Source organism: Simochromis diagramma, unplaced genomic scaffold (assembly GCF_900408965.1).
Source record: "Simochromis diagramma unplaced genomic scaffold, fSimDia1.1 OVJJ01000602.1, whole genome shotgun sequence".
Classification (NCBI taxonomy): domain Eukaryota; kingdom Metazoa; phylum Chordata; class Actinopteri; order Cichliformes; family Cichlidae; genus Simochromis; species Simochromis diagramma.
In genome coordinates this window covers 4,168,600-4,194,820 of record NW_024387040.1, presented here as the reverse complement: position 1 = coordinate 4,194,820, position 26,221 = coordinate 4,168,600, and the positions used below count along the sequence as shown (strand labels likewise).

The window sequence follows — 26,221 nt, the reverse complement described above, 5'->3', positions numbered from 1 at the left end:
AATACTGAAATACGATTTTTCTAACCAGAATAAAAAAAAATTAATAGAGCTGAGATCGCCTCAGTATGGATTATTCTATACTGAGCATTTTTGATGATAGAAAACAGATCGTGCTGTTCATACAATCATATACCCTTCCTTTATAATAGAGCTTAATAACAAATGGCTTGTGTGGGACAATCGATCGAGAGAATTGCGCGTGCAAGTTGGGAAGGGAGGTCTTTTAGTGAAACTTCGGTATTTCTGGGACTCATATAAAAAACAGTGAACAAAAACAAGAGAGTGCTGATCCAGAAAAAAATGGTTGGAGGAAAAAGGGCGAGGGAGAGAGAGAGAGAGAGAGAGACATAAGGGGGAAACTGATCCCTGTTGACCCCTTCGGCATGCCCTCTTTCTTTTTATGACTTTCCCCTGAATCGTCACTCACCAGCTCTATCAACACAGTCCAGCCTCTATTCACACACAGATATACACACACACTAACACGCATTATACGCTGTGGCCTGTGGCATGTGGCCTCTGCAGACTCAGTACAATATTATGCTTAATTGTGGTTTTTAGATGTCCTATAAAGCAGCCCAATGCTTTAAAAACTTTGAATCTTTTTTTTTTTTTAAAGAAACCATATTCAAATTAAAACAATTAGGAATTATACAAACTTTGAAATTTTATTGAGCTCCTATTTAATATCCTCATGCAGTGGCTGTCAGAACAGTGTTAAGACTTAGATGGACCACTCACACACCGTCAGGCCACTAACTCTGCACCTGTGTTTCTGCACAGCCTCTGGGGTCTCCCTTTATGGCTTAGACCAAATTAGATGGACCATATGCATTTCTGCACATGCTTAAATACATAACTGCTGCTGGCTGTGGTATTTATAGTTGGACTCTACTTGGCTCTATCTGAGATGCAGGACCGTAAATCAGCAGAGAGGAAATACAACTGGTTAGGCATTGCTGAGACCTGGCACTTAACACTCACACTGGCCCTGCTCAGCTTAAGAGGAGAGATCAATATGCCTTCAAGAGAATGTCACTCCTCCTCTGGTATCATTGTTAGTGACAATTACTGCAGAATCTGCAGAGACGTCTTTACACTGGACACTGTAAAAAGCATCCCTACCTAAGCATACTACACCAATTTAAGCTGCAAAAATTGAGTCCTTAAAGCCTAAACACAAAATCAAATAATACTGTTGCTGAGACAGAGCAGAAGAAATGTGTGTGCTGGAGTTTTGAAGTAGACTGAGCTGCCAATTCATCTGTGAACACTTTCAAAGCACATGAAAGGATCAAAACACGGGACAGATGTTGAGCAAAACCACATTTAAGCATTGTCACAAAGTGCCATTTTTTTCAAATGATTGGGGCACATCTATTAAATAAAGTGCAGCTACAACAACTTCTACATGGCCACGGCATAAGGAAATATTTAACCAGCCAATTGTAGCCAATTAACTTTGATCACGATGACTGCACTTGGGATCTCAGTCGCTTGTCTTTTTGGGGGGAGTATGCATATTTTCTTTCTCTGTCTCTCTGTCTCCCATGTTCTTTGCTCGTTCTTGGGCTTGCTTCATGTAGCACAGCCGAACATGGTGGTGAGTAATGAGACTTGGCAGGCCGGCCGCAGATCTCTTCACACTTAAGTATCAAACAAAACATTTCCTCTCCTGTGAGGTCAGCATAAAGCAGGACTCTGAGGAAAAAAGCAGGGCCGGTGGGATCAGATTCACCGGGAGAAAATTGTTAAGGCGTGGACAAAAAAAACTGCAAATATAAAAAATACGATAAATTTGTGGACAGTTGCTTGTAAGTTGGGTTTGACATTTGAATCTGCACACAGGGTATGCTTCATACCCATGCATGAAGTGTGCGTCACATTTGTTGAAACAAATGTGACACACATTTTTCTCCACGCCTGATCCTTCTATTCCTGTGCCCCAGGGGAAGATTTTACACTAACTGTACATGAATCAGGGGGGCAAGGGAGGGGAGGTGGCAGGGATTTCATGCTGTGACGGAGGGGGTCTGTGGTGTAGTGTAGGTGGACAGCGACACCAAGCACACGGCATGACACACAGACAGAGCAGCCACAGAAACACTAGAGCCTGACAAATTGGACTAGCTGCCATGGGAGTGGGAAGACAGTGGAGGTGGGGGGGCAGGGCTGGTGACCCAGGAGACTGACAGCGCATGTAAAATTCATGCCATCGCTTATGGGATAGATTACTAAGAGATTAGTAAAAGAGGATCTACGCTACGTAACAGTTGCTTCTTTTACTAAAAAATTCTCACACCCAGCACATCCACTCCTCTGGCCACTAAAATCATCAGAAAGTAAACAGAAGGCAATTGTGCAGAAACAAAACATACCAGAGTAAAACACACACAAACAGACTCACCTCTAAGTCGTTAAAGAATAAGTGCGTGTCGGCCAAGTTGAAGATCATTTCTTCCATCCTAAGGCCTAACGATACAGATGTTGGCGGGTCCTACAGAAAACAGACAAAACTAATTAAATCAAACCACATTATTCTGAAATATAAGTGTGTGTATATACTGTATGTTTGAAGAAGCAGATGAAGCAATGCAGAACAGTAAATAATGAAGTTCCCTGCAAGTCTGTCAATTAACACAAAAATCCCTTTAAATTCTACAGCAAGGTATTCCCATAAAAGAAGACATTAGGCGCACTTGAAAGTTTCAGTCTCTGTTTACGACCCTCTGAAAGGGACCAGAATAGTCATCAGAAATGCCACAGACAGACAGAATGAACCGAGTAAAACCATGTCTGTTCTTGGGAGGGGCAGTTAAATGGAAGAGCCGGGGTCACAGCCTCATCGTAAATAGCCCATTCTCCACATAGTTGTCCAGATGCATCATCTGATTGCTCTCTACATGATAAAATACGATTCCCTGTAAAGTTTCTTTAGTTAACTGACAGTCACTCCGTTTGTTCAAAATTAAAACTGCAAAATAATTCAACGGTTATATTAATCCCTATATCAGGCGCAACTACAAATTCCTCCTTAAATTGTGATCTCTGTCAGCAATGTGACACGTGCTGCAATGGTGATATGGCTGCACTGTCTGTAAGATAATACCAAGAGAGGAGTGAACAACACTGTAAATAGTTAATGAGCATGTGACAATGTGTGCAGTTTTCCTTTTAAAAGGTTAACGTATAGGCAAAATGTCATCAGATCATTCTCACATGAACATCTACAAAATTATAAACCCCAATGACTGTAATTGTAATGAAACTTCTTATGATTATAAAATTGTCCATTGTTTATTGTTGTTTTACTTTTGGGTTTTCATATATATTAATATTACTATTAATTAAATAACTTGAGAGATATGTTTACATTCTTTTTTTGTGCTTGTTTGTTTTCATACATATTGAATGCCTTTTACATTTTAAGTCTCAAATCAGCAGAATGTCCTCAGCAAGTAAAGGACAAAGTCAAGACAAAAGCTTCCCGTGGAGGAGGTTTTCCTGCAGCTGGGTGAGACCTGTATAAGAGACAAGCCAGGCAGGACCAGAAGCAGGGATTACAGAGTTAAACCACCTAAAGACACACCTGAGCTTTCCGCTGATTAGCTGTCACACCCCACAATGCTTATGTTTTCTCTAAAATGACAGAGTACAAACCACACAAGGAGAGCTCAATCCCCACTTCTAGAGGCTTTCTCCTTCCTCTTAACCTCCCAGTTTGAACCAATCTTTCAGTAAGAATTCATCAAAAATAATTAGCCTCCCACATGAACAGGCTACCAGCTCCCTCTTCCCAACCTCTGGCGCTGTTGGGTGATTCACTCTTATGGACTGGTTTGGTGGGAAAAGGCTGCCTTTTCTGCACAAGTGAATCCTTTCCAATTAAATCTAAACAATCAGTCAGTGAGGGAGTTAAGAATACAAGCAGGCCAGAAGGCCAAAGTGCTGCTGCTGTCACTGCTCCAGCACCACCTGTCCTGAGATGTCAGTGGCTTTAGGGGGACGCCAAGCCTCCCCCTCCACCCTCAAGCCCCTTACCAATAACAACCCCCATCCCCACCCACTTTAAGCTCTCGCTCTGGCCAGCCCAGTACCAGCACAGCTGGCCTTAGCCATCAGCTTTATGGGGGTGAGCTGCCTTGATGCCAATTAAAAGAGCTGATAAGAACAGCAGTGTGTTTATGTGTATGAGGGAGAGAGAGAGAGGGAGAGAGAAAAAAGTCAGAGAGCGCGCGGGTGGGAGGTCACAGAGAGTGAGCGAAAGTGTGGATGTGCACTCACTCAGACACACATCTATTTATAGCAAGTTTAGAGCAGCTAGGAGGGAAAACTGTTTTGTATCTTTTTTGTTTATGCCTGGCATCAATGAAAGCCAGAAAGGAGGAGAAGGGGGTGGAATGGTTGTGTTGGTTGTTAGTCTTAACTTTCTTTTCTAAGGGAGTTTATAGATCTGTATTTCAGATAAGGGCATGGCAGAGGGACAAAATCATGGGTTACAAAGTGAGTAAAATGGGCAGAGAGGAAGAAAAACAGAGAACAAATGAAAAAATCCCGAGTGAGTGGCTCTAGTTAGCTGTCGCATCCTATATGAGCTCTGATGGAATGGGCCATTATGGAGTTTCAGAGCAGCACACTGGAGACCCTATGTGTGATTATGTGTGTGCATGGTGCAAGAGACCCTCATGACGGAGCCACAGCTCCCTAAGCGTTTAGCTCTCTCTTTACGCAGCAGGCAGGGCTGGGAATAAAGTAAATAAACAGTAAAGGGTCGTGGGGCAGCCCTCTTTCACCCCCAAAACAAAACACTACCCCCATCAAACACCCCTCATACCAGAACAAAGGCACAGAGCATGGGCTGCAGACGCTAAGCTCTCTGACATAGGAGGAGTAATATGTCATTTTCAAAAAAACAAAAACAAAACACTGCTCTAAAACAAAATTAAAATAAAATGCATATTAGTTTATGAATTTCATATTAAAGTCAATTTTTATATCTAGAAGGGGAAAAACAGACAGGATGATGTACTTTAAAGGAACCTATGACCTCAATATAACCATGAGAAAAGCATTCTGGCTTATTTCCCAAATTATTTGTTTTGAAGGTTTAAATTTAGAGAAGCAATTTACATGAAACAACAAATAGAAAACCCTGGAAAAGTAAACTCTTCATTTCATGAGCACACAAAGTTACATGGGATAGAAATGACCTTTCGCTATAATAATGAAAATATATGTTTGTTAATACATACATATTTGTTGAGTCTTAATTAAGCCAGGTTTGGCAGAATTTCTAAGCTCTAGTTTGAGTTCTGGCTGGGCTGTATTTAGTGGACTCACTCTCCTGCCAGGGTCTCCAGGGAGATCCCTGCCTGAAAAGGATGGATTGAGAAGCACTTAATTAAACTAACAATGTGGCATTTCTGAAGGAGAAAGGAACACTCAAGATGTGTCAATAGACATCCAGAGTGCAACTGTTGTGAGCCCCTACAGCCGGGCCTGGACGGGCCATGCAGAGCCCCCCAACAGCTGCAAAGAGCAGTCAGGTTTTTGTCAGATCTCATTGGACTCATTTAAAAAAATAAAAAGAAGCAATTATCTATACATTGAGTTCTGCTCTATCGTCTCACTGTGGGGTTAGAGCAAAGTGAAATCTATCCTCTGCCCCCCTCCTTTTAATATTCATGCATTTTGCTGATAAAGTGAATGGCTACTGCCAGAGTCTGATGTCACTCACCCGTCCATATCTGTTGGCATAAGAACCCGTAAGCAAGGAATGGAAAATGATGATTGTTTCATCTAGGTCCCAGATGAAAACTCGCTAGAGAGATGGGGGGCAGAGGTGGGGGAGAAAGAAACAAAGAAAAACAGAGAAAAAAAGAGGCAAAATCAATGGTGCACTCTGTAGGGCTGCAAGGTGATCCTCCTGGTCAATAGGCCAGGAGCGTATTCGTGTGCCACAGGGACCAGGATCCATTTGCTTGGGTTGGTCACCGCAACACTTCTCTCACCACCCCACTACACACTTTCCACCTCATGCCCTTTACATTAGAGTAATCAATAGTGACAAACTAATTAACTAGATATGTTAACATGCCATGATGTCAGTGTTTTAATGGCTGCTATTATCCTCAGTCAAATTAATAACATATTAATGAAGAGTCCTCGAAATTACAGCAAGTTTATTTTGACACATGGTCACTATCAAAGTGGGCAATAACACCACTGTAAGCAACAGCTAGTGAGCAGTCTTCAGTGCGTGGTATATATGTAGTACGTATCTCATCAGTGATGACTCACTTAATCACATGCCTTATTGTTTATTTATACGATATACAAAGCTCTTTATAGATGATATGCGTTTAGTGATGACTCATATATTCCACAATGCATTAATAATGCATTTAAAGTTAAGGAATCATGTCTTTAAGTATTAATGTCCATCAAGTGTTAAAGTTGGTGTGGCAGCCATATAGTAAGTGGATTAGTGTCCATGTGTCTCAGACAGGGCGAGGCTGTCTGTCGCCAAGGTAGCGGGTTCACCCTACCTCAAGGTCAGAGTCGGGCGGCGGTGATGGGTTGTTGTTCCTTCTTCCACGGCCACGTGACTTTCCATCCGAGGCTCGGCGCAATCGATCTGAATCTGAATCTTTAATGGGGGTTGATGGACTGTGGATGGTACTGTACTCTCCTGAAAGGAAGGAAAGAAGGAGGAAGGGGAGTATTAAAAGAGCGCACCGAAGACGAGCTTCTATTTGCTTTTAGAAAAGATGTTTAAAGGGACTATTTGTCTTGATGGAGGACAGACAGCATCCTGCAGGAGACATAACTTATAAGACTGCAGGTAACAAGCATGCCATAAATCAGATGCAGAACAAATAATAAAGGCTACTGTGCGCCATACTGATTTAATAAACAAGAGGTAATGGAGTGCATGTCAACTGGAAATAGCTAAAATGTCCTTTATCTAAATTGAATGATGGAAGTATGAAATTATATTTAGTTAAAGCCAGCTGTCTTCAGCGTGAATGATGACAATTTCAAATGCAGTCATAAAATTCTGAGTGGCTTATAATATACAATCTCAGTTGCAAGATGATGCAATAATGTCACATGAAATTATGGAAAATCTTACATCTGATTTCTGTTTTATCTCACCACTAGATGTAGTGGCTCAAACTGTCCTGTTCTTATGTAGTGGAAGTGAACATTTTCTCTGCTATGGAGAGCAAATTCCAAGAGACACACACCTCTTACCAGAATCAAACTGGTGATCTTCAGGTTATACAAGGCAGGTCTAGCTGAGGTTTAATTCCTACCTGCAGGGTTGTCTGTGAGGGCTTGGCTGGTGATGCCAGTGGGTGGTTCCTGGAGGGTGTAGGTAGTGGTGGTTGAGGGCGTGCTGGGGCTGGTGTTGTTACTTGTCATGTAGGGTGAAGTGTAGGGTGAGCTGTTATAATACTGAGCATACTGGCCCTGGCCGAAGGCTGGATAACTTGGGTAGTCCTGTGGAGTAAGTAGGGTAAATTGAAAAAGTTGATAACTTTTAATTAGTTGATTAAAGTGATGGCATTTCATTTAGTCAGAATAAATTGCAACCAAAAACTGCTTGAATTCTTTCAGGGGAAGAACACTCATGATTTTCATTTCAGGATACAGACGATCACTTAGAACAACTTTTTATTAACCCCTATTGTACTTTTCCCTCTAAGAGCACTGTAGGGGTTCAGTGTTCAGCTTTTTCCTTTAATTTGACACAACTCTGTAGGTCACTTGTGTGTCAGTGTCCCTCAAGGTTTCATTGAGACATCTTCCCAATAGTGATGAAAAGAGACGTTACACACATGATGTCATGCACTCAAAACTGGACAGCACTGGAGTTTCTGTTCATGGTTTGTGGAAATGGTGCTGTGGTAATGGAGATGACAGAGTTAAAAGAGACATCATGTTCAAAATTTCTTTGAAGAATTTGTCCTAAGTTCACTGCATCTCGTTTAACATTATCATTTCCATGGCTAGTTCATGGCTTTTAGGGAATCCTTTTCTTAAATTTCCTTTTCTTAAGTTTCTGTCCAAAAGCCTGCCCAGTTCCAAGCGTGCAAAAGGCTGGACTTATTTCTAAGCTGCTTTCCAGACAATGGGTCATTTGCTTGTCTGCAAATGCAAATGGAGATATTTGATGGCTCAAGAGTTGGGAGTTTGCCTTGTAATCAGAAGGTTGCCGGTTTGAGCCCCGGCTCGGACAGTCCCGCTCGTTGTGTCCTTGGGCAAGACACTTCACCCGTTGCCTACTGGTGGTGGTCAGAGGGCCCGGTGGCGCCAGTGTCCGGCAGCCTCGCCTCTGTCAGTGCGCCCCAGGGTGGCTGTGGCTACAATGTAGCTTGCCATCACCAGTGTGTGAATGGGTGGATGACTGGATGTGTAAAGCGCTTTGGGGTCATTAGGGACTAGTAAAAGCGCTATACAAATACAGGCCATTTACCATTTTATCCTTACTAGGACCAGCGTCATAATACTGCCATCGTGACTTTTACATAAGTATTACCAGGGTGCTCACTCAGACACAAAGTCAACATGTTCAGAGAAGAAGTGCGTGTCTGAGCAGGGATACATAAAAAAAAAAAGAGTCAAATGGAATGATAAGTTCAATGGGATGTTAGAGGGAAGATTTAGATCAAAACACAGAGGCAGACAGAAAGACAAAAGGTAGCAGAATTGAAGAAAATAACTAGGTGGTTTGGCAGGGTAATCTGAGAAATGCCCTGCACCAGTGTTGCTACTTTACAGTGCAGATTCCAAAAAATAAATGCAAACACATGTTCTGTTCTGTCCTACATCTGGACAACGATCTGTCTTGTTTTTTCCCCTCCTCCTTTCCTCTGTGGCATAATATACATGTGTTGGAGGAGGTACGGTAGATAAGCCTGTGTACAAAGCTTTTGACATTGTGAATGATTTATGTCTGAATGTGTCATGGGTGAAATGTAGCATATTGAGTACGCATGTTTCATGAAGATTTCCAAGATCAGTTCAAACCTCAAGTATAAAATGATAGCTGCAAATTGATACCAGATTAGAGGAATAAGGAGATAAGGGAGAAATCCGCAGCTACCTGTTGCGTGCTGTTGAAGCCAGTTGAGTTTGTCAGGGAGTTATTTCCTGTGTACAATCCTGACGTTGTTGTGAAAGTCCCACCTATGAGGAGAAAAACATTGGAACTTTAAGTTATGTTACGTGAAAAGACAAAATTAAATCTGCAGTAGTGTAAATAAAATGGTGCATTGTTAGGAGGGGGAAAAAAGATTCATCTTGAAACAACTATTTTAGTAGGTGAACAGAGGGAGGCCTCAGGGAGAGCTCCAAACAGTGGCCTTATCTTTCTGCTCTTCCTCCCTTATCTGTGATTGGATCAGGCCTGATGAATGACAGTGCAGAGGTGGGGGGGGGCAAAACCTGCTTCCAAGCCCGCACAATGCGAAGAACACAAGAGACTGTTGTGTGCGAGTTACCGAAGGGTGGCGTTGAGTAAAGGGGGTGGAAACGGTGGATGCACTCTGGACGGGACATGAGTAGGAGGTGGGGGGTGGGGGTATAGTGACAGAGATGTATATGAAAAGAGGGTTGAAGTTGGGGTGAGCAGCTCTGGCATGGTGTGCTACTGAAATCCAGCCCTGATGAATATGTATGCTTCTCCTTTCCACTTGTTCAAACTATGGTTCTTCTGGGTAATTAAATCACTCAAAAGGGTCGATAGTATCTAATGCCCTAATATCATACATGCTATGATTTGTAGCATAGGACAGCAGCAGCTGTTGGGACACAACATCTCTCCTCAGTGGCCATCCACCTGTACTGTCATGTCAAGTCAGAGAACAGCAGGAGGGACAGTTTAAAGGGGTCATACACTGGTAGAGAAACCAGATCCTAATTCTTGAGATAACAGTTATTGTGACGATTTAAAGAACTGAATAATTAACATAAAAATCTGTCTTCATTTGCATATTTCGATCCACAAATTAATATTAATTAATAAATGTTACTTCTAACTGTTAAAAAAAGGAAAAAAAAGAAAGAGAATTTGCCAGATTTTATTGCCCAAGGCTTAACGGCATTAAACTGAACTCAAATATTTATTTAATCACAAACAATGACTGCGAACTGGTCAACTAAGTAAAACTGGTTTATCCATTATAAAGATGTAGTGAGGGGGATTCCCATTTGAGCAAATGAGCAACAATCGTGTTTATAAAGAAGTTTCATTGCAAAATACTCATCGGAAAAGCTGTGAGTAGGGGCCACGATGTGTTGATGTGACTTTTATGTGCAGATTTCTCATCAACTCAAGTGTAATTCATTCTTATCCAAAATAATGCAATTAAGAGATGATTACTTGTGGAGTTTAGTATAAGCAAATTATTCTGCCAACAGTGTAATGCACACATTAAAATAAACAAAACTAAAAATCGAGGGTTTTGGTGAGTTCTGGTCACTCTCTCTCACTCTCAGTGACAGATGATTCAATTTTAATTAATTAATTCCAAATGAATTGTTAAAAAACATTGAGCCCAAAAAACAGTGGGCTTTGTACCTCATTTCTGTCCATACAAAAGCAGCTTGTTTGCCCACATAGCCGTAGGGGACACAAAAAGGGCGCCGCCATATTCTTTAAACAATTTCTTTACCTATAACCGTAGTCATCCTACCAAGGCCAAGAAAGTATCCCACAGCTTCAGTGAAAACGAGGCAGGAGATAGATTTACTGTTCCTAAATGAGGACGTAATTACACCTTTGTTGTCAGACACAAACAGAGGGAGTTCCTTTCATCCTATGGTCATTGGCCCCATCAGGAGGGCCCTCCCACACCGTGACAAACATGAAGCAGCTTTCAGAAAGGGGGGAATGATTAGGGAAGTTTTTCTGTGTGAGTGGAGGGGAGTGTGTGTGTGTTTTGTGCGTGTGTCTTTTTTTTGGGTGCGGGGGTGATATGGCAGTGCATCCAAAGCAGCATGAAGACATTGAGTTTTGACTTGTCAGTTAGCTACACTTGCAGCACAGTGGCTAAAAGATAAAAAGAAATACCTTTAAATTACCAGAATTTAATAATTATTTGTGCAGCATGTGCAGTTTTTACCTCCAGCATGTTTTACATCCCGGTAATTATCAGCGTTGCTCTTTCTTTTCTTGTTTAATATTTTAAGGGGAAGGAGATACGTAAAACTTCCCTGTGTTCGCTGAAGAAAGTTCAAAATACTGCGAAGGTTCAATTGAACAATAAGACAAAAACAAGGTGCAAAGGCCGCAAAGAACAACAAATTAGCCTAATGCACAGTTCAAACAGTCATAAAAGCTATCGCTGGCAGGTTTGAGGGTTGCTCTGTGGAGAACAAGGAGCCACATAAAAGCTGAGGGGACCCCCGCTAGCCCGGTGAGAATGAGCCCATGCTGTTTGGAGTGGTGGTGCTGGTTATAGCAGGGAGAGAAAGAAAGGGCCTTGTGGTTCCCCGGGGGGCATGTTTTCTCTCCCTCCCCCTGTCCTGCTCCAGTTAGTTCACTCACTCAGGACCAGACATCATCCCTCCCTCCTCTCCTCCTTCCCTCCTGCCTTCTGGCTCCACAATTGGAAGTCCATTTGCTTTGCTTGATCAGTCCCTTGCCATGGGCTATGTCTATCATCAGTGCACAATATTTGTAGCAGAAGTTTGTATGCCCCACTTGGGAATAGCCTATCAAGTCCAGATGGGGCTCTCCTTTTAAAAGGCAACCAAGGCTTCAGCTTCTTCAGCTCGCACTACCATTGGGACAGAATGCTGGAACCCAATTATTCACCTAATTAGCATCTGCTCAGCACCACCATAAAAACAGTGTCTCTGTCTGTTTACGCTCCTCTAATATTTTTTGCCATTTTCGGTACTCCCTGAAATGCCCTACAAAAAAAGTGCCCCAAGTGTCCACTTTATGATTTGGTACCTTGACTTTAGCAACCACACAAAGCTCGATCGCATCAGAGATGAAAGCAAAGAGCAAAAAACATTAATCTAATCGTCCTCTGCCTTGACAGCTGGCCACAGGCTGGTGGCAGCGACACTGAAAGAAAGGGGAGTATCAGATGTGGAAAAGGAGTCTTTGGTTGGGACACCCAGGCCTGAGGCACATTGCCCAGGCAGATCAATAGGCCGGAGAGAGTAATGATGATGGTGTGGCGGAGGGCCAGAGCCACAGTTAGAGAACCCAGGGCCAGAATAGTGGTCAATCTGTCATCTTACATGGCTGTCAATTACTAATGCACTTAACGCTAACATGGGGGAAAAGATAGGCAGAGATAGCTGAAGAGAGTGAGGGAGGCTGAGATAGACGGAGGTTAAAAGAAAGACAGAGTAAGAGCATAATACTTAGAAGATGAATGGGAACATAATACTGTCATCATGAGTTAAACCACTAAGGGCAGGATAGCAGCTTGTGCACTCTGCCGCACATGCTCTGACTTTTGTTCCTGTCGTTCTCTCTCTGCCTCTCCTTTTTTCAGGTGTGAAGTGTGCTCCAAAATCTCTGAATGTGGCCAACTGTATTTGGTTAAGAGGCGTGGAAGAGAGGCTTCCCCTGCCACATCTGCTGCTGAGCTGGTGTTATTTATTGTGGGATGTTCTGGGGGCTTTTCAGCAACATGTGGAGATATTTCAACTGTCACACTTTAGATATTACAGGAGAGAATACAAAGACTGCACTAGCAGCTAGCTTGCTCAGTGCAGAGGCTTTCTGAACCAGAGAGAAGCAGAAAGAGTGTAACAGATACACTCCACTGGGCATTAGGCCTGATCTACATTTAAACTGTATGGCTGGAGAGAAAGAGCACAAAAAGGGGGAGTGTAGGGTGCACAACTCATCTTAATCGGTTTCAAGGGCATAAATCTCAGTGTTCTCAGTTCTTAAACAAATGAAAATATGATCACAGGGAGAGAAAAAACAAAGGCTGGGGAGCGACATGGCTGCTGCCTCCTAAGTGCTTGCCATTTTTCCATCTGTGTTGATTCTTTTAAGAGAGGAGAGGAAAGGAAGGCAGCCGTTGTGGCTGCACAAAACACCGCTGGGTTGCAACCACTATCAAGGGTGAGGGCGAGGGCTGTGCTGTGAATAAGTCTTCTAATGTAAAAAAAAAAGTAAAATAAACCTTATTTGAAAGGGCTGAATATAAAGACAGGATTTTGTGCATTACATCCAAAAAGAGACCCACTACAGAAACAGCAAAAAAAATAAAAAATAGTTTGCCATCTATTTCATATGCTGTTGGGTTTAAGTAAAATGTATTTCATCTTGTGGTGTGTTTTCTAACGCACAAATTCAAACTTTGGAAAAAATTGGGAGAAAAAGAAAAGAATTCACAATGATGTCCTCACCCTGCATCTGGTAGCTGTAGGGGGCCTGTCCTGTCTGTGGTGTTGTGAAGCCAGAGCTGTAGCTTAGGAAGCCTGTCTGTCCCGGGGATTGGGACTGACTCAACCCCCCCTCCGTCTTTATGCCTGCCCACAATGGACCTAAATCAGTTAGTGACACCAGATCGGTTTGATGCACAGACAACAGTCAACACAGTTTTAAATTACACTGGACAGCAAAGGGACACCACCTCTGTCTGTTAGCATAACACACTAATCACAGTGGATGACTGGTGATTATCTGTTACTGATTTTCATCATTTGTTGTTTGGAAATTTTATCTTGCGCTGAGTTCCATCACTCTGCACAACAGCACACTACTTTGCTCGAAAACCAAAACGCATGTTTGGATTAGGCTTGTTTTATTTTATGATTTTATTAATAACTGTTATTATCATTTAGCAAAGGTCACATGAAAAGATGCACAAGTAACAAAACATTCTGCCCGTGTTTGTGAGCTACCCTGACCACCGTTTTGGCTGAGTCAGTCACAATGTAGTCTCTATGCGACGGCAGATTGCAGGACTTTATTCAAATAAACAGTGTAAATTCCTCCACATATTGGAGAGTCTTCTGGGGTCAAAACACTCCAAAGACTTAGGACAAATAAAGTCTACAGTAAGCGATGTACTCTATGCTTCTCTTGCAATGCCAGAGGAAACCAGTTCTTGTTTTCAGATTTATATCAGTAATCTTTCTGATCTATCTGAACAGCTTCATAAGCAAATTTTCTTCTACTGCACTGCAAGAGAATATGCAGGCACTAAACAACAACTCAGCATCTCTGTTGGTTTTGGTGTACAGGAGGAATTCTGGGAACATGAGCAAGGTACTTTTCCTAAACTTCATGAAGAAAAAAAAAATTAGTTGTGCATTTTCAAGACTTTGGGTTAATACAATTTCAAGAACTCTGACATTATTAACAGACTCTCTCCAGCAAGAGGAGGCAACCATTTGTGTTAATCTTACCATAAGCTGGTATGCCATAGGGCTGGCCAGGCTGGGGGTAGCTAGCATAAGCTGCGGCCTGCTGCATTCCTGTGGTGTACTGCGCCTGTCCATACGCAGCCATATTTTGGGATGAAGGGGTAGGAAGAATATGCGGATATGTTCTGCTATTTGAGAAAAGAAACAAGAAACTAGAGTGAGAAAAGGAAGGCAGGAAAAGTGAGGCCCGTGTTTTACCCCCAAAACCATAACACAAACTTCGCTAACTGAGAAATTCCTTGTGATTGAGCTACTTCGTTCTAAACAGCCAGCCAAGCTGTAAGATAGACAGCATAGCAAAGCTCATATACATAGTGAAAGAACAATAAATGGCAAAGGAAATTTTTGCAAGATAATAATTACAACAGATTTCAGAGTGCGCTGGCTACAGACACCCATGCAAACAAAGCCAGTCAGAAAACCCCCATCTAGCAGAAGGATCTAATTAAAGAACGAAATGAAGTTGGATGCTGCTTATTTTTTTACAGAAAAATAAAAGAAACCTTACTTGGAAGGGTAAATCTGTGGAGAGAACTGGTGCGTTTGTCTTGGGCTGAAGCCACTGGTTCCAATAGCTGAGGAGAGTTAAAAAGAAAAAAGGCAAGCACATATTTAAACATTAAGAAATAAGGTAAATATTATCTTTTGCCAACAGAACTTCTGGATTCCAAGGAAACAGTAATTACATTGCATTACTCTATTTATTTTGGTAACCTTATTTAAGGTTGAAAACCGGAGAGTTATAATGAAGCAAAATAATCAGGTAAAAACATCAGGTCCTCCTGCTGACCCACGTATCTCTGAGATACTTCTGAGCCGCTATGACAAACACTGGTGTAAGCACACACACACGACGGCCTGAATCAGTCTCGGCTTGTGGCTTAAGATGCTTTGGGTCTTTATAGCCACAGCCATATCTGAAGTGACGTCACTGATTGGAGCTAATGAGTGCTACTCGTTTCATCACTGATGAGTATATGCTTCACCGGTGCTCTTAAGGTTGAAATACAAACAACTTTACAAGATTTTTTTATTTTGAGTGCAGAAAAAATTATTTAACTCTAGATTGCCTTTGTCAGTCATGCTGTATGAGGCTCTGGCTCTCTGTGCAATAATCAGGGGACGCTCAAACTCACTCCATCCATCTTCAATTTTGTACATATTTGTACAATTCCCCGCCTTCATCAGAATAACTATAATATGCATTCACTTGTAACATTAGTTCTAAAATTACTACACTAATTATAGTTGTGGGGTATGTAAAATTGTGCAATATCAGCTGTCTCACTCCATTTTCCTATATAGTGTTAGAAGGTTTCTCCCAAAGCCGCCTCACAGATCAACCCTATCTTCAGTCAAACTGTGCAGGTGAGAGTAGGTGATAGGTAGATAGGTGCAAAGTTGAGAAATAAACTGAGACGGAAACATTTTTTTAAGCATCAGACTGCTATTCATGGTAAATCACAGAGATGCTGATTTTAAAATATGCCTTTTGATCAACACAAAGCCCTACTTTAGATAAGACAGGCAACTTTAACACAAAGCTGCTAGCAAGCTCAGATTAAACTGAGAATTAAACTAGCTAGTGCGGTTTTAAGTCAAACAACTCAAAATGTACTTTGCATTCTGACACATTCGCAGCACAGGGTTCATTTTTCCAGCTTGTCAAATAACAACAGTCACAAAAGTACGTTTAATATCTATAATTTGATTATTTGTAGAAAATCTTCCCGGTTACTGTTGCTGATGCGTGTGTGCATGTGCACCCATGTCAACCCACAGAGCACGTGTACATTAACAAAAAATATAAATTTACTTATAGGACTCTGGTAAATAATTCTGAATAGAAAGAAAATCTTTAAAAAGAAATTAAATTTGAGAGTGGAAGAGCTACCTTGAATGCTGTTTTGCAAATTTAAACTTTAAATGTTAAAAAAACACAAACAATATTAGTCATATTGAATGAAATCAAAATAAGCTAATAAAATGCAAGAGATAGCTGTATAAATTAAAATCTGTTAAGCTTGACAAAATTATTCACAGTTAGTTTAAAACCACAACAATTCGGGGAAGCAACAATCTCAGTCTCGGCATTTAACTGTACCGGAGACGCAGTTTTAAAACATCTGTCTAATCGGTCGTGACATGTAAAATAAGGGATTTGGTTGCGGGGGGGCGCTAACTGTATGTAACTGTAAGCCCAAACCCCTCACACACGTTATTAATATTGAACACTTTTCCCACATCAGTAGCACCTGCCACTGGACAAAACTTGCTCTTCTGAAGAGCGCTTTGGGTTTCCCCCACGGAGGATATGGGGTATAAGATTACTAAATTTCATTAATACTGTCAGAGACAAAAGTCATGCCGTGATTTATGTCCTCCGAGCGTATAGTATCAAGCATTTAGTTAAACGGCTTAGGAAATAAAGGCAAATTAGCAGCAGGTTAATACCATGTACAGCTGCACGTAGTGCTATTAACAAATGTTTACAGCGAAGATTTACTGCAGATGGTGGAAAAATAAACCCCCCAAATTTTAAATAGTTATAATTCCTATGACAGTTCCAACAATGCTTATCATACTCTGCGGCCTTTGTTTTATTTAACAATGTGTTTATGTTAGAGTGTGTGTGTGTGTGTGTGTGTGTGTGTGTGTGTGTGTGTGTGTGTGTGTGTGTGTGTGTGTGTGTGTGTGTGTGAGTGAGATATTTCCTTGCTGAAAGGAAGGTGTGAAAAGCCTGGCTCTGATAGGCCGATTGGGTAACAGCCCGTGGAGATCGAGGGCCACTGGGATAGCGCGTCACTCCACCGGACAGACAAGCTCAGTGCATTACAGGTCATAATTCAGTCCTCACTGACATGGGAACCAGTGGAGTCAGGACACACACACAGGTGCAAGCAAGCACAGCATATATATATGCTGACAGTTGAGGTAGATCCCCTTGTTCTTAAACACACTACCACACAAAAACACACATTGTAATGCAGTTTTAGCTGAAGGGACATTTCCCGGGTACCGGCTTATCAGTCAGTCATCTCTATGCTCATCTGCTGTGTGTATGAGAGAGAGGCAGTCGGACACACATTCACACACATTCACACACACACACACCAAAACGTCTCACCTGATCCTGAGAAGCTATCTAGAGAGGTGTCTGCTACTGAGGTGGCGATTTCGGTGCTGCTCATTGGTTCTGTTTTAACTGCAAACAAAGAAGACACATTCTCAGCGAGAGCACCACATCAATGTCAGGAAAAAAGGAAAATCTTGTCTCACTACATTAGGCTTCCACATTTTCACAAACAAAAAATACTTTTTTGGAAAAAAAATAACATTTAATAAGTGTATTGCATGTAAAATAAGGTCAGCTAATTTAAATGCACGATACATTTGCAGTAGTCTTATGTACATGTATTACTGAATTGTCTAATTATTTTTGGTAGCTAGATTTTCTTTTGATCTCTTGTTATTTATCTTTCAGAGTGACAAAATAGAAAAGATCAAAACCGCAATAGGAAAGTTTTTTTTATCTACTTAAAAAAGAACCATGAATTAAACTTTCATATGAGAGTGGATTCTAGTAAATGTAAAATACTAAAGCTTTCTATTATTAATTTAAAGAAAATAACCTCCTGACATATCAGTACTTAGATGTGGGATGAATGAAAATAAGTGCAGTAGATGTGCGTTAAAGTCGCTGATAAAAAGCGATACGCAAGTACGACTGAAATGTCAAGGAAATATATGGTGTATAAAATCTTTTTAAGAGGGTGGGGAACGCTGTTTGACCTTGATGCTATTATACAGCTCAGCAATAGATTTGCAAAGACAATTTCACAGCTATCTGACAGCTCAGGATTCTTTGAAATCTATCCATTTCACTTCAGGCGGGCTGAAGGATTGTTTTCTTCCTTTTTTGGAAAAACAGACTGACAATGTGGGCAAAGGAGTCATGCTCAGTGGAATCCCTCATGGTTGAAGAAGCCATTTGCTGTCATGTTTTACATGTTTCCACTATGCTTGCTCAGTGCAGGAACATATGCTGACAAAGGGTAGTTCTTTTCAACAGCACACTGATGAAAAATAGTGGTAAATGCATGCATAAACTAGCATTCAGGTCACAGAGCACACAATAACCACTGTATTCAGGAAATCAGCATGGAACAACCAAATTAAAAAATTAAGAATTATAATGCTTATATGCAAGTTCACAGTACGACCAATCACTAACAATGAACTCAAGTCAAGTCTGTGTCAAACCATGCTTGAAACAGAATGCCACAAAAAATAACAACAAGTACCAGAGTTTCTGAATGAAAGGCACAATAGTTGAGGCGATTTTATAACGTTGCAGCTGGTAAATAGTAATATAATTTTAAGGGGAGATTTTAACGAATACAAATTTCTTCATGAGTCAAGTAGATGGTTCAAAATTACAATGAGTGCTTTCAGTTGAGTTGAAACAAACAAAAAACACAAAACACCAAGTATTGTCCTTTCATTGGCACCAACAGTAGACAAACCTGCAGCGGACTGTGAGTTTGAACCTAACAACCAGTCTGCAGTGGTAAGCATTGTGATGTTATCACCTATGGGAAAGACAGAATGGCAAAGGAACACATGACAGTCTACATCATGACTACGGGTCCTGTGTGTCATGAACAAACAAACAAAAATAATAAATTAAAAAAATACTTCTAAAGCTTATCTGACAATGTGGTTCTTTTAATAAATTGATGTTTTATGATTTGGGGACGACTGCTTCACTAAACAAAGGCTCAGATTTGAAGCACAGGTGAATCGCCTGAGTGACTATAACAATGTAGAGTAGAAACCAAATGCAAAGTGCCATCATTTCCATTTGTGGGCTTTGAATAATTACATGGGTGCTTAAATAAACAGCTAATAGTCACGAGAAAACGACCAACAGAGGTACTGAACTGTGTTAAGGCTGAGAACCAGCAAATGTCAAATGAATCCACGCCCCATTTTAGTATCTCGTTAATACTATATTACAGCAAAAGTGTTGATAATATATCCTAAAAAACTTCTAAATATCAGTTCAACACTCACGCTGGCTTTATTGCTGTAAAGCATCGATACTGTGATAAAATCCTTTTAGGTTTACTGTCACAATTTACACTTATTTTAGGAACTTTAGCAAGCATTAAAAGAGAGAAAGGTAAATGTACGCACAACAGCACTGCACACATACCTTCAGTGCCATTGGGTGTCATGGAATTGTTACCGATGTGTGAGTTGTCAAGGTTGGGACCATTAGGAGATTCACTGCTTCCACTTACTCGGCTGTGCGGACTGGCTAGATCCTGCATTTCCATAGACCTGACGACACACACACACACACACACACACACACGCAGGCACACATCAAATCAAATTAGATAGTCTGGTTTCAGGGAAGGCGCAGAGCTCTCATGCAGCATTCTGTGTACACAGCGTGCACGGTATAAAATGGTGAACATGAGAGAGTAAAAAGCACAGTGTATTCCACTGCACTTACAGTAGAAAAATACACAATTTAATGCAAGTTTACTAATTTCTATCTTGCATGTGATATTTTTCTACTTTACTACTTTAAATAAAGCAATTTTTAGGCTGTGCTAAATGCCCAGAAAAAAACAATTATCAGATTAAAATGAAAGAAGTACACAAGACAAAATGTTACACACACAAAAAAAAAACTGTGCGGAACAGAGTGATAAAATGACTGTTAAGCATTTTGACAGCACAGTTTGAGATTTCTCACTGGCAGTCACAATTTAACGTAATGTGAACGCAAAATGTTTACTCTTAATTTAGTCTGATGCTTCTTGAAACAAAAATGGCCTTAAGTATATATCGTTTTGTGCGATAATGAAGACTGTTAACAGATGTTTGCTGGTTGGAAGCAACGCACAGCATGTCTGTTAAAAACGCAGCACTCTGCTTGATTATAAGAGTCTATGCCTCAGTGATGGGCAGATGAGAAGCTCATGAGGCATGTGTTTGCTCTGGCAAGCTCCTTAATTGTTTCTGTGTTTATACAAAAGACCACGGCACTGAAAACCTTATTCTCTCTTCTCATTTGTGCGCTCAAAGGATCTGATTGAGCACAGACAATGGAGCTAAAAGAAGGCACGAGTGATTTGAAAAAGTATGGCCACAAACTCTACACCCCATTTGTTTCTGCCGCTGCTCCCATTGCAACAGTGAGTTAATGAAATTAGGATAAAATGTTTTGTACATTGTACTGTCATTTTTAATTATATTGCAGGGTTTGGGGTATCTCTGCTATCGACAAACATCGGCCTTTACAAAAGGCCACAAAGATAAATGCTCAAGCAACTCTGAGTAGTCTGAGTGATATCAGATGCCACCAAGAAACAGAATTATGAGATAAAAACGTTAAATTATGATATGCATTCACTGGGTTTAAAATAACATTGCAATGATATTATGTTGTAATACTTTCCAGTAGATTTTGGCAGACGTAGTCATTTCTTGGGGTTTAAATCCAAATCAATTATTTATGGGAAATATATATATACATTTAGGCAAGACAGTACACACCAAAAAGGTAATTATAATTAACAAAAAACAGCAACACAAAAGTCCAAGTCAGTCTTCTTCACGCGTGCTCCAGTAATGGAAGCTGCATTGCCTTTTTCCCAAAGGTATATTAATTTACTCCTCCCCTAAAAATATCACACCCGCTAAGCATACTCTTAAGGATGATCCAGAATAAACTGACCCTATTTCTTGCACACACGGCTTAATCCTGTTTTCTTTTCCTTTTGCCAAACTTTTTTGTCATTAACTGACGGCTAAAAAGCCTCCCATCTCTAATCAGTCAAGCCGAGAAATGCCGACAGTTCTTTAGCAGAATTTCTAAAGCAATCTCTGATGCCACACAGAGAGCTACATGTCTCTGATGCTCCTGGCACTGGCACAACTGTGCTCTTACCTGGACCTAGATGGCTTTGAGTCCTCTCAAACCACACTCCCTTTCTTTATTCTGCCTCCACCTGCCCCAGCAGAAACAATGTCACTCCTTGTTATTGCAGCTCGATGTCACAGTCCGGAGCCATCCATGACACAAAAAGGCTTGTCTGAGAAAACATTATTGTTATTCTGGAGCAGAATGGGAAGAGAGGGCTAGCTGGGGAACAGAGGCTCACATTGTCTCGCTCTGAGCCGCAGCCCCGCTCCACTGTTGTTTCCTCCTCCAGGTCCTCCCTCCTCCCTGAGCAAGGGGAGCATGGCCAAATGACGGAAAGGTGATTCATCATTGGTCTACGACAGCTGCAAACTGGATTAGCCCTCCCCCAATCAACATGCAAAGCGGCTTAGCCAAGGTAAGCAGGAAGGGGTGGAGGGGGGTGAGGGGGTGTGGGGAAGGGGGTGAGGGAGTGTAGGTAGGCAAAGGGGTGAGGGGTTGTGGATAGAAGGGGGCTGAGGGCCAGTAAAGGGTGGGAGAGCCTGCCTACTTTCCTGCTTGCTGCTGCTGGAAGGAAGATGGGACTTGTTGAGCAGTGGCAAGTCAAGCGTGACACCCCTAGCATCTTCAGCAGATCTTTCATCTGCAATTGACACTATCTGAAATTTATCAGCACTCCTCCTCTAGGCATACTGACAGGTCCTAATGACCATCAGGGCTGTCTTCCCTAGGCCTGCCTGTGCCTGGGGCACAATAGGAAAATGCACAACTTCACAGCCGACTCACAATGGCCATGAAATAAAGAACGGGAGAAATACACACACACTTTCTTTGCGGTAACACAAAGGTTCATGCTTATGTCTTTTTTTTTTTTTAGCACACAAAGACACATAACTCATTTCTGTATGTCTGCAAGTGTACACACACACACACACACACACACACACACACACACACACGCTCATGCACAGGGCACTACAGAGGCCCCCAGATGAGTGGCGTAGACACACACAAACACACACACACACACACACACACACAGGGCACTTTAGAGGCCCTCAGATCAGTGGTGCATCTCAGACAATGAAAGAGACTGGAAAGGAGAACATGGAGAGCATATGGAGCCACATATGTTTCCTATGACGCTACGAATGCCTCTATTACTCTCCTTTAGCTGACAGTTACATTTTGCTGTCCACTCCCACTCTGCTTGTCTCTCTGCAAACATCAAGCAGAGCCATATACTTGCATGGCTATAACACTATATTAGACCTGACTCCAGCCCACCATGGGAATACAGGGTCCAAAAAAGGTCAAAGGTATTCATATGGTCAGGTAAAAAAAAAAAAAAAAGAGAGAGAGAGATGGAGCGAAAGATGTATAAAGTCTTTTTTCAAAAATCCTGCCATGATTTTTTAATGGCTGACTGTTTACATGAGCCAGGGTAACCTGAGCTCCATGGTCTAAGGTTTTTTTTCTTTTTTTTCCCCAACAGGCTTTGCTCTTCACACCGAGGCAAAGCCTTCATGAACACCATTCCAGCTTTACAATTTGCCTTCTCTCCCACTGCTTACGATACAGCCATCTTAGCAAAAATAACCGGTATATTTCATTCTCACACCTCACTTTTACTTTCACAAAGCACAGACAACAGCATTTCTTCCTCCAATAATTTCTTAATACTGAAATACACAAAAAGGATGAAAAAAATTACAACATGAGTAAAAATCTATATTTATAGAACAGAAAGAAGAGGCAAAAGCAATGGAGACGAAAGAGAAACACATTTTGCCACAGAACATTAAGAGAGATCACAGAGTTGGGGGAAGCTGTGAAGCGAGAGTGTTGTGGTGGGCTGATGTGGTATGGTGTGTGTGGTGGCTGGCTTCTCTCTTCAACAGTTCATGCCAATAAAGCCATTACCATAGTGGTGTGTCAGCCTTTGCCAGCAGGTGAAACCAGCCAGGTGAAGGGGGTGAGGGAGAGCGGGGAAGATGGGAGAGGAGAAGGGAGGGGGCTTGGATTTAAAAGCAAAAACATGCCTTTCTTCATCATCGCTAAATATTTAGTTTTTTCTTTAAAAAAGGTCTGCATTTAGCATCTTTGATGTGCTTCTTTACTTCAACCTGAACTGCCAGGTCTTTGAAGCTAACAAGAACAAAGCCTGACTAGATGAAGCGTTGGAAGTGTCATCAAAAGAAAGAAAAAAAAAGAAGTGCCACAACATGCTTCATTCAGAGCCGTTAGCAGGCTTTTTTTTTTTTTTTTTGCTACGCTTTACTTATTTCAAGACCTGCATTTCCAAAGATAAATATAGCTACAGCCAAGCTTTTAGCTAGATCATCTGAGCATGCAGGGTGCCTGACCAAGCACACACTGTTTCTTCTTCTTTGCTGCATATACCTGTTATTATACAAGCAAGGGTTGCTTATTTTCATATACGCACTGACATAAAATTGTGGTTTGTTTAGTATTTTAAGATGTTAATGCAAATTTAAAAAATGCACAAGACAAGTAAAAAGTGGCATTTTTCAGTCAATAGCCCCTTTGTCATTTCTAATACATATTTATCTTATAATCTGCACAAAGTCTTTTGTATTTTACAGAGTATATAAGCCATGTGTTGTGTGTTACAACTTTTGCAAAACAATGCTTTAATCAAAATCTAACTTTAAAACAACTAATCCCCACTTAAGCTGGTCAGCTGAATCCACATGGTGGCCCAGGAAAAATAAATCCACTCGCAAAGAATGTAGATGCGGACAACAATTGGACACAGATGTGAGTGGAATTAGGCACAGTTTACAAAATGCTACACTTCACTTGTGTCTCCATACGAGGCCAAAAAAAAAAAATAGCCGGCTGCCAACAAATGCAACATTAAATACACTGGTGCTTTTTCACCCTGTCAGTGTTATTAATTTTACATAAGCACTGCACATTTCTGATAAAATGAAGTGACAAGTGAAGTTCAGTACTGTTGTATTTTTAATATCCTTTTTTTGTTTACAAGAAAAACGATTTCTGTTGTTTTATTTATTACGACTTCATCATGGCCCATATATCTTATTAAAAAACAAATCTAAAGATAATTATTATTATTACTTAAAATATAATAAATTACTCTGGTTTTTTTTAATGCATACATATAATGGAGGAGTATTCTTTATATTGTGCACTGTAGCACTGTGTGCGACGTGCAGTGACAATTGAAAGCGCGTGGTGCTTGACATGCAATTTTAAATTTTGTACTTGTCTACAATTAAAAGCACAATTATTAACAGATGTGTTGTTTGTTGATGTGCAATTTGTCGCTCTCATTTGGTTCAATATGACATTGTGCTCCAGCAATTCGCTCAATGGCTACATTAAATCTGTTAATACTGTGCTCTTCAACCCTCAAAATTATTTCCAGAAGGCCACTTTGCCTTTGAGGGGCCATCAAACAAGATTTAAGGTGGACATTTTATCACAACCTGCCTACCACCGTGACCGCGGCAGAATGAGAGAGGCTTTACGAGAAAAAGGTGAAAGAAAGTCCAGGGACAAATCGGAATGATTATGAAGCTTTAATACTCGTCGTTTTAATTTTCTCAATCCTGAAAAAGCAATTTGTTATACTGAGAAAAATTAGTACTTGCACAGAATAGGAAACGATACACATTTTAAATAGACTTCAAATTGACAACGCCAAAGGTTGCAAAGTAGTTTTAGCAATATCTTTTTTATAAAAACAAAAACATAAATAAATTAAATTAATTCTGTGCAATGCAGTTGAAATGAAATACATTTTCTCAGCACCTTGCTTTTTATTCTGCCTCGGCATAAACATATTGCCCTTTACACACAAAAGGCACGAAAGTGGGTATTAGTGGTTGAGGACCTGCAATAGCAATCATCAGGAAAGCTTAGAAAAGGCTCGGAGCACTCATTTCCTGCTCTTTCAACCACATATTCCAGATCTAAACAGGGGTGTGTTAACAAAACAACACCCCACAGTATTTAGTAAACAACCCCTTTCCACTAAATGCCCAGCATGGGCTACTTAATAGGTGCTTTCCTATTACCTTCTTCCTTCTCTCGAGCTCTCTTCCACCCCTCCATCTTCCTCCCTAACAGTTGAGTGAGGCTCGATCAATTAGCCGTCTGTGTCTTTCACCATTTTCAATCTCCTCTCTGAGAGAAGAGGATGAGAGCTTGGCCGGCTAGACACATCCATACGGAAGGCATCAGTCCTTGGGCAAACAATGCCACCATCACCGCCGACCACTCCTGCTTATAAACACTGCTGCTACACATGCATGAAGCACTGCAGCCAGGCAGAGAGACCCTGATCTCTCTCTGTGTAAAGCAAATACACAGTGTAAACAGCCCCAAATCAGCCTGCTCATTATCTGTTAATTGGATAAATACGGTTATTGTGTGAATGAATGGCTGCAGCAGGCAGTCAAACACACTGTCATGTTTGCCTACATAGAGCGGAGGCTCACTAGGCGATCCTAACCTCTCTATTTCCTCTCTTTCATCAGCACACACCTTTTCTAAACTCCAAAAAAGGGCAGGCGTTTGAAAATGGCAAGAATTAGAGGATGAAAAAGAAAAAAATTTCAGAAAGATGAAATGCGCTTCACACGGACACACACACACACACACACACACCATACAATAATTCCTCGACTTGAGATGTAAGCCTGTGATCATACGCAGAACATTAAACCAGAACATCCTTCAATTAGAGAGGCTAGTGATTACAGTGGGTGAGTCATCTTCGCTACACGTGAAACACTGGCGAGCAGAGACGCAGCACGGCCGAGAAGCGGGGTCTGTTGTCGTGTTTAGAGGCTGCGAGCCTCTCAGGTCTTGCAA

General features: G+C 41.2%; 1 protein-coding gene across 9 annotated transcripts in view; it reads right to left on the bottom strand.

Moving 5' to 3' along the window:
* The window catches only part of eya1 (EYA transcriptional coactivator and phosphatase 1), a 64,130-nt gene that overhangs the window by 14,001 nt on the left and 23,908 nt on the right, over positions 1–26,221 (bottom strand). For 2 of the 9 annotated variants that reach the window (XM_040044145.1, XM_040044144.1), the window contains exons 2-12: positions 19,634–19,761; positions 18,942–19,007; positions 17,543–17,620; positions 14,924–14,990; positions 14,398–14,543; positions 13,393–13,530; positions 9,113–9,195; positions 7,320–7,506; positions 6,549–6,691; positions 5,738–5,821; positions 2,408–2,497 (exon numbers count right to left, since the gene is read on the bottom strand). In XM_040044145.1, the coding sequence (XP_039900079.1) occupies positions 2,408–2,497; positions 5,738–5,821; positions 6,549–6,691; positions 7,320–7,506; positions 9,113–9,195; positions 13,393–13,530; positions 14,398–14,543; positions 14,924–14,990; positions 17,543–17,620; positions 18,942–19,007; positions 19,634–19,757 (1,206 nt within the window). In that variant the 5' untranslated portion in view covers positions 19,758–19,761. Of the gene's footprint in view, positions 1–2,407; positions 2,498–5,737; positions 5,822–6,548; positions 6,692–7,319; positions 7,507–9,112; positions 9,196–13,392; positions 13,531–14,397; positions 14,544–14,923; positions 14,991–17,542; positions 17,621–18,941; positions 19,008–19,633; positions 19,762–21,382; positions 24,370–26,221 lie in introns of those variants that run through there. The other 7 variants (XM_040044146.1, XM_040044147.1, XM_040044143.1 and 4 more) reach the window with 7 other exon arrangements.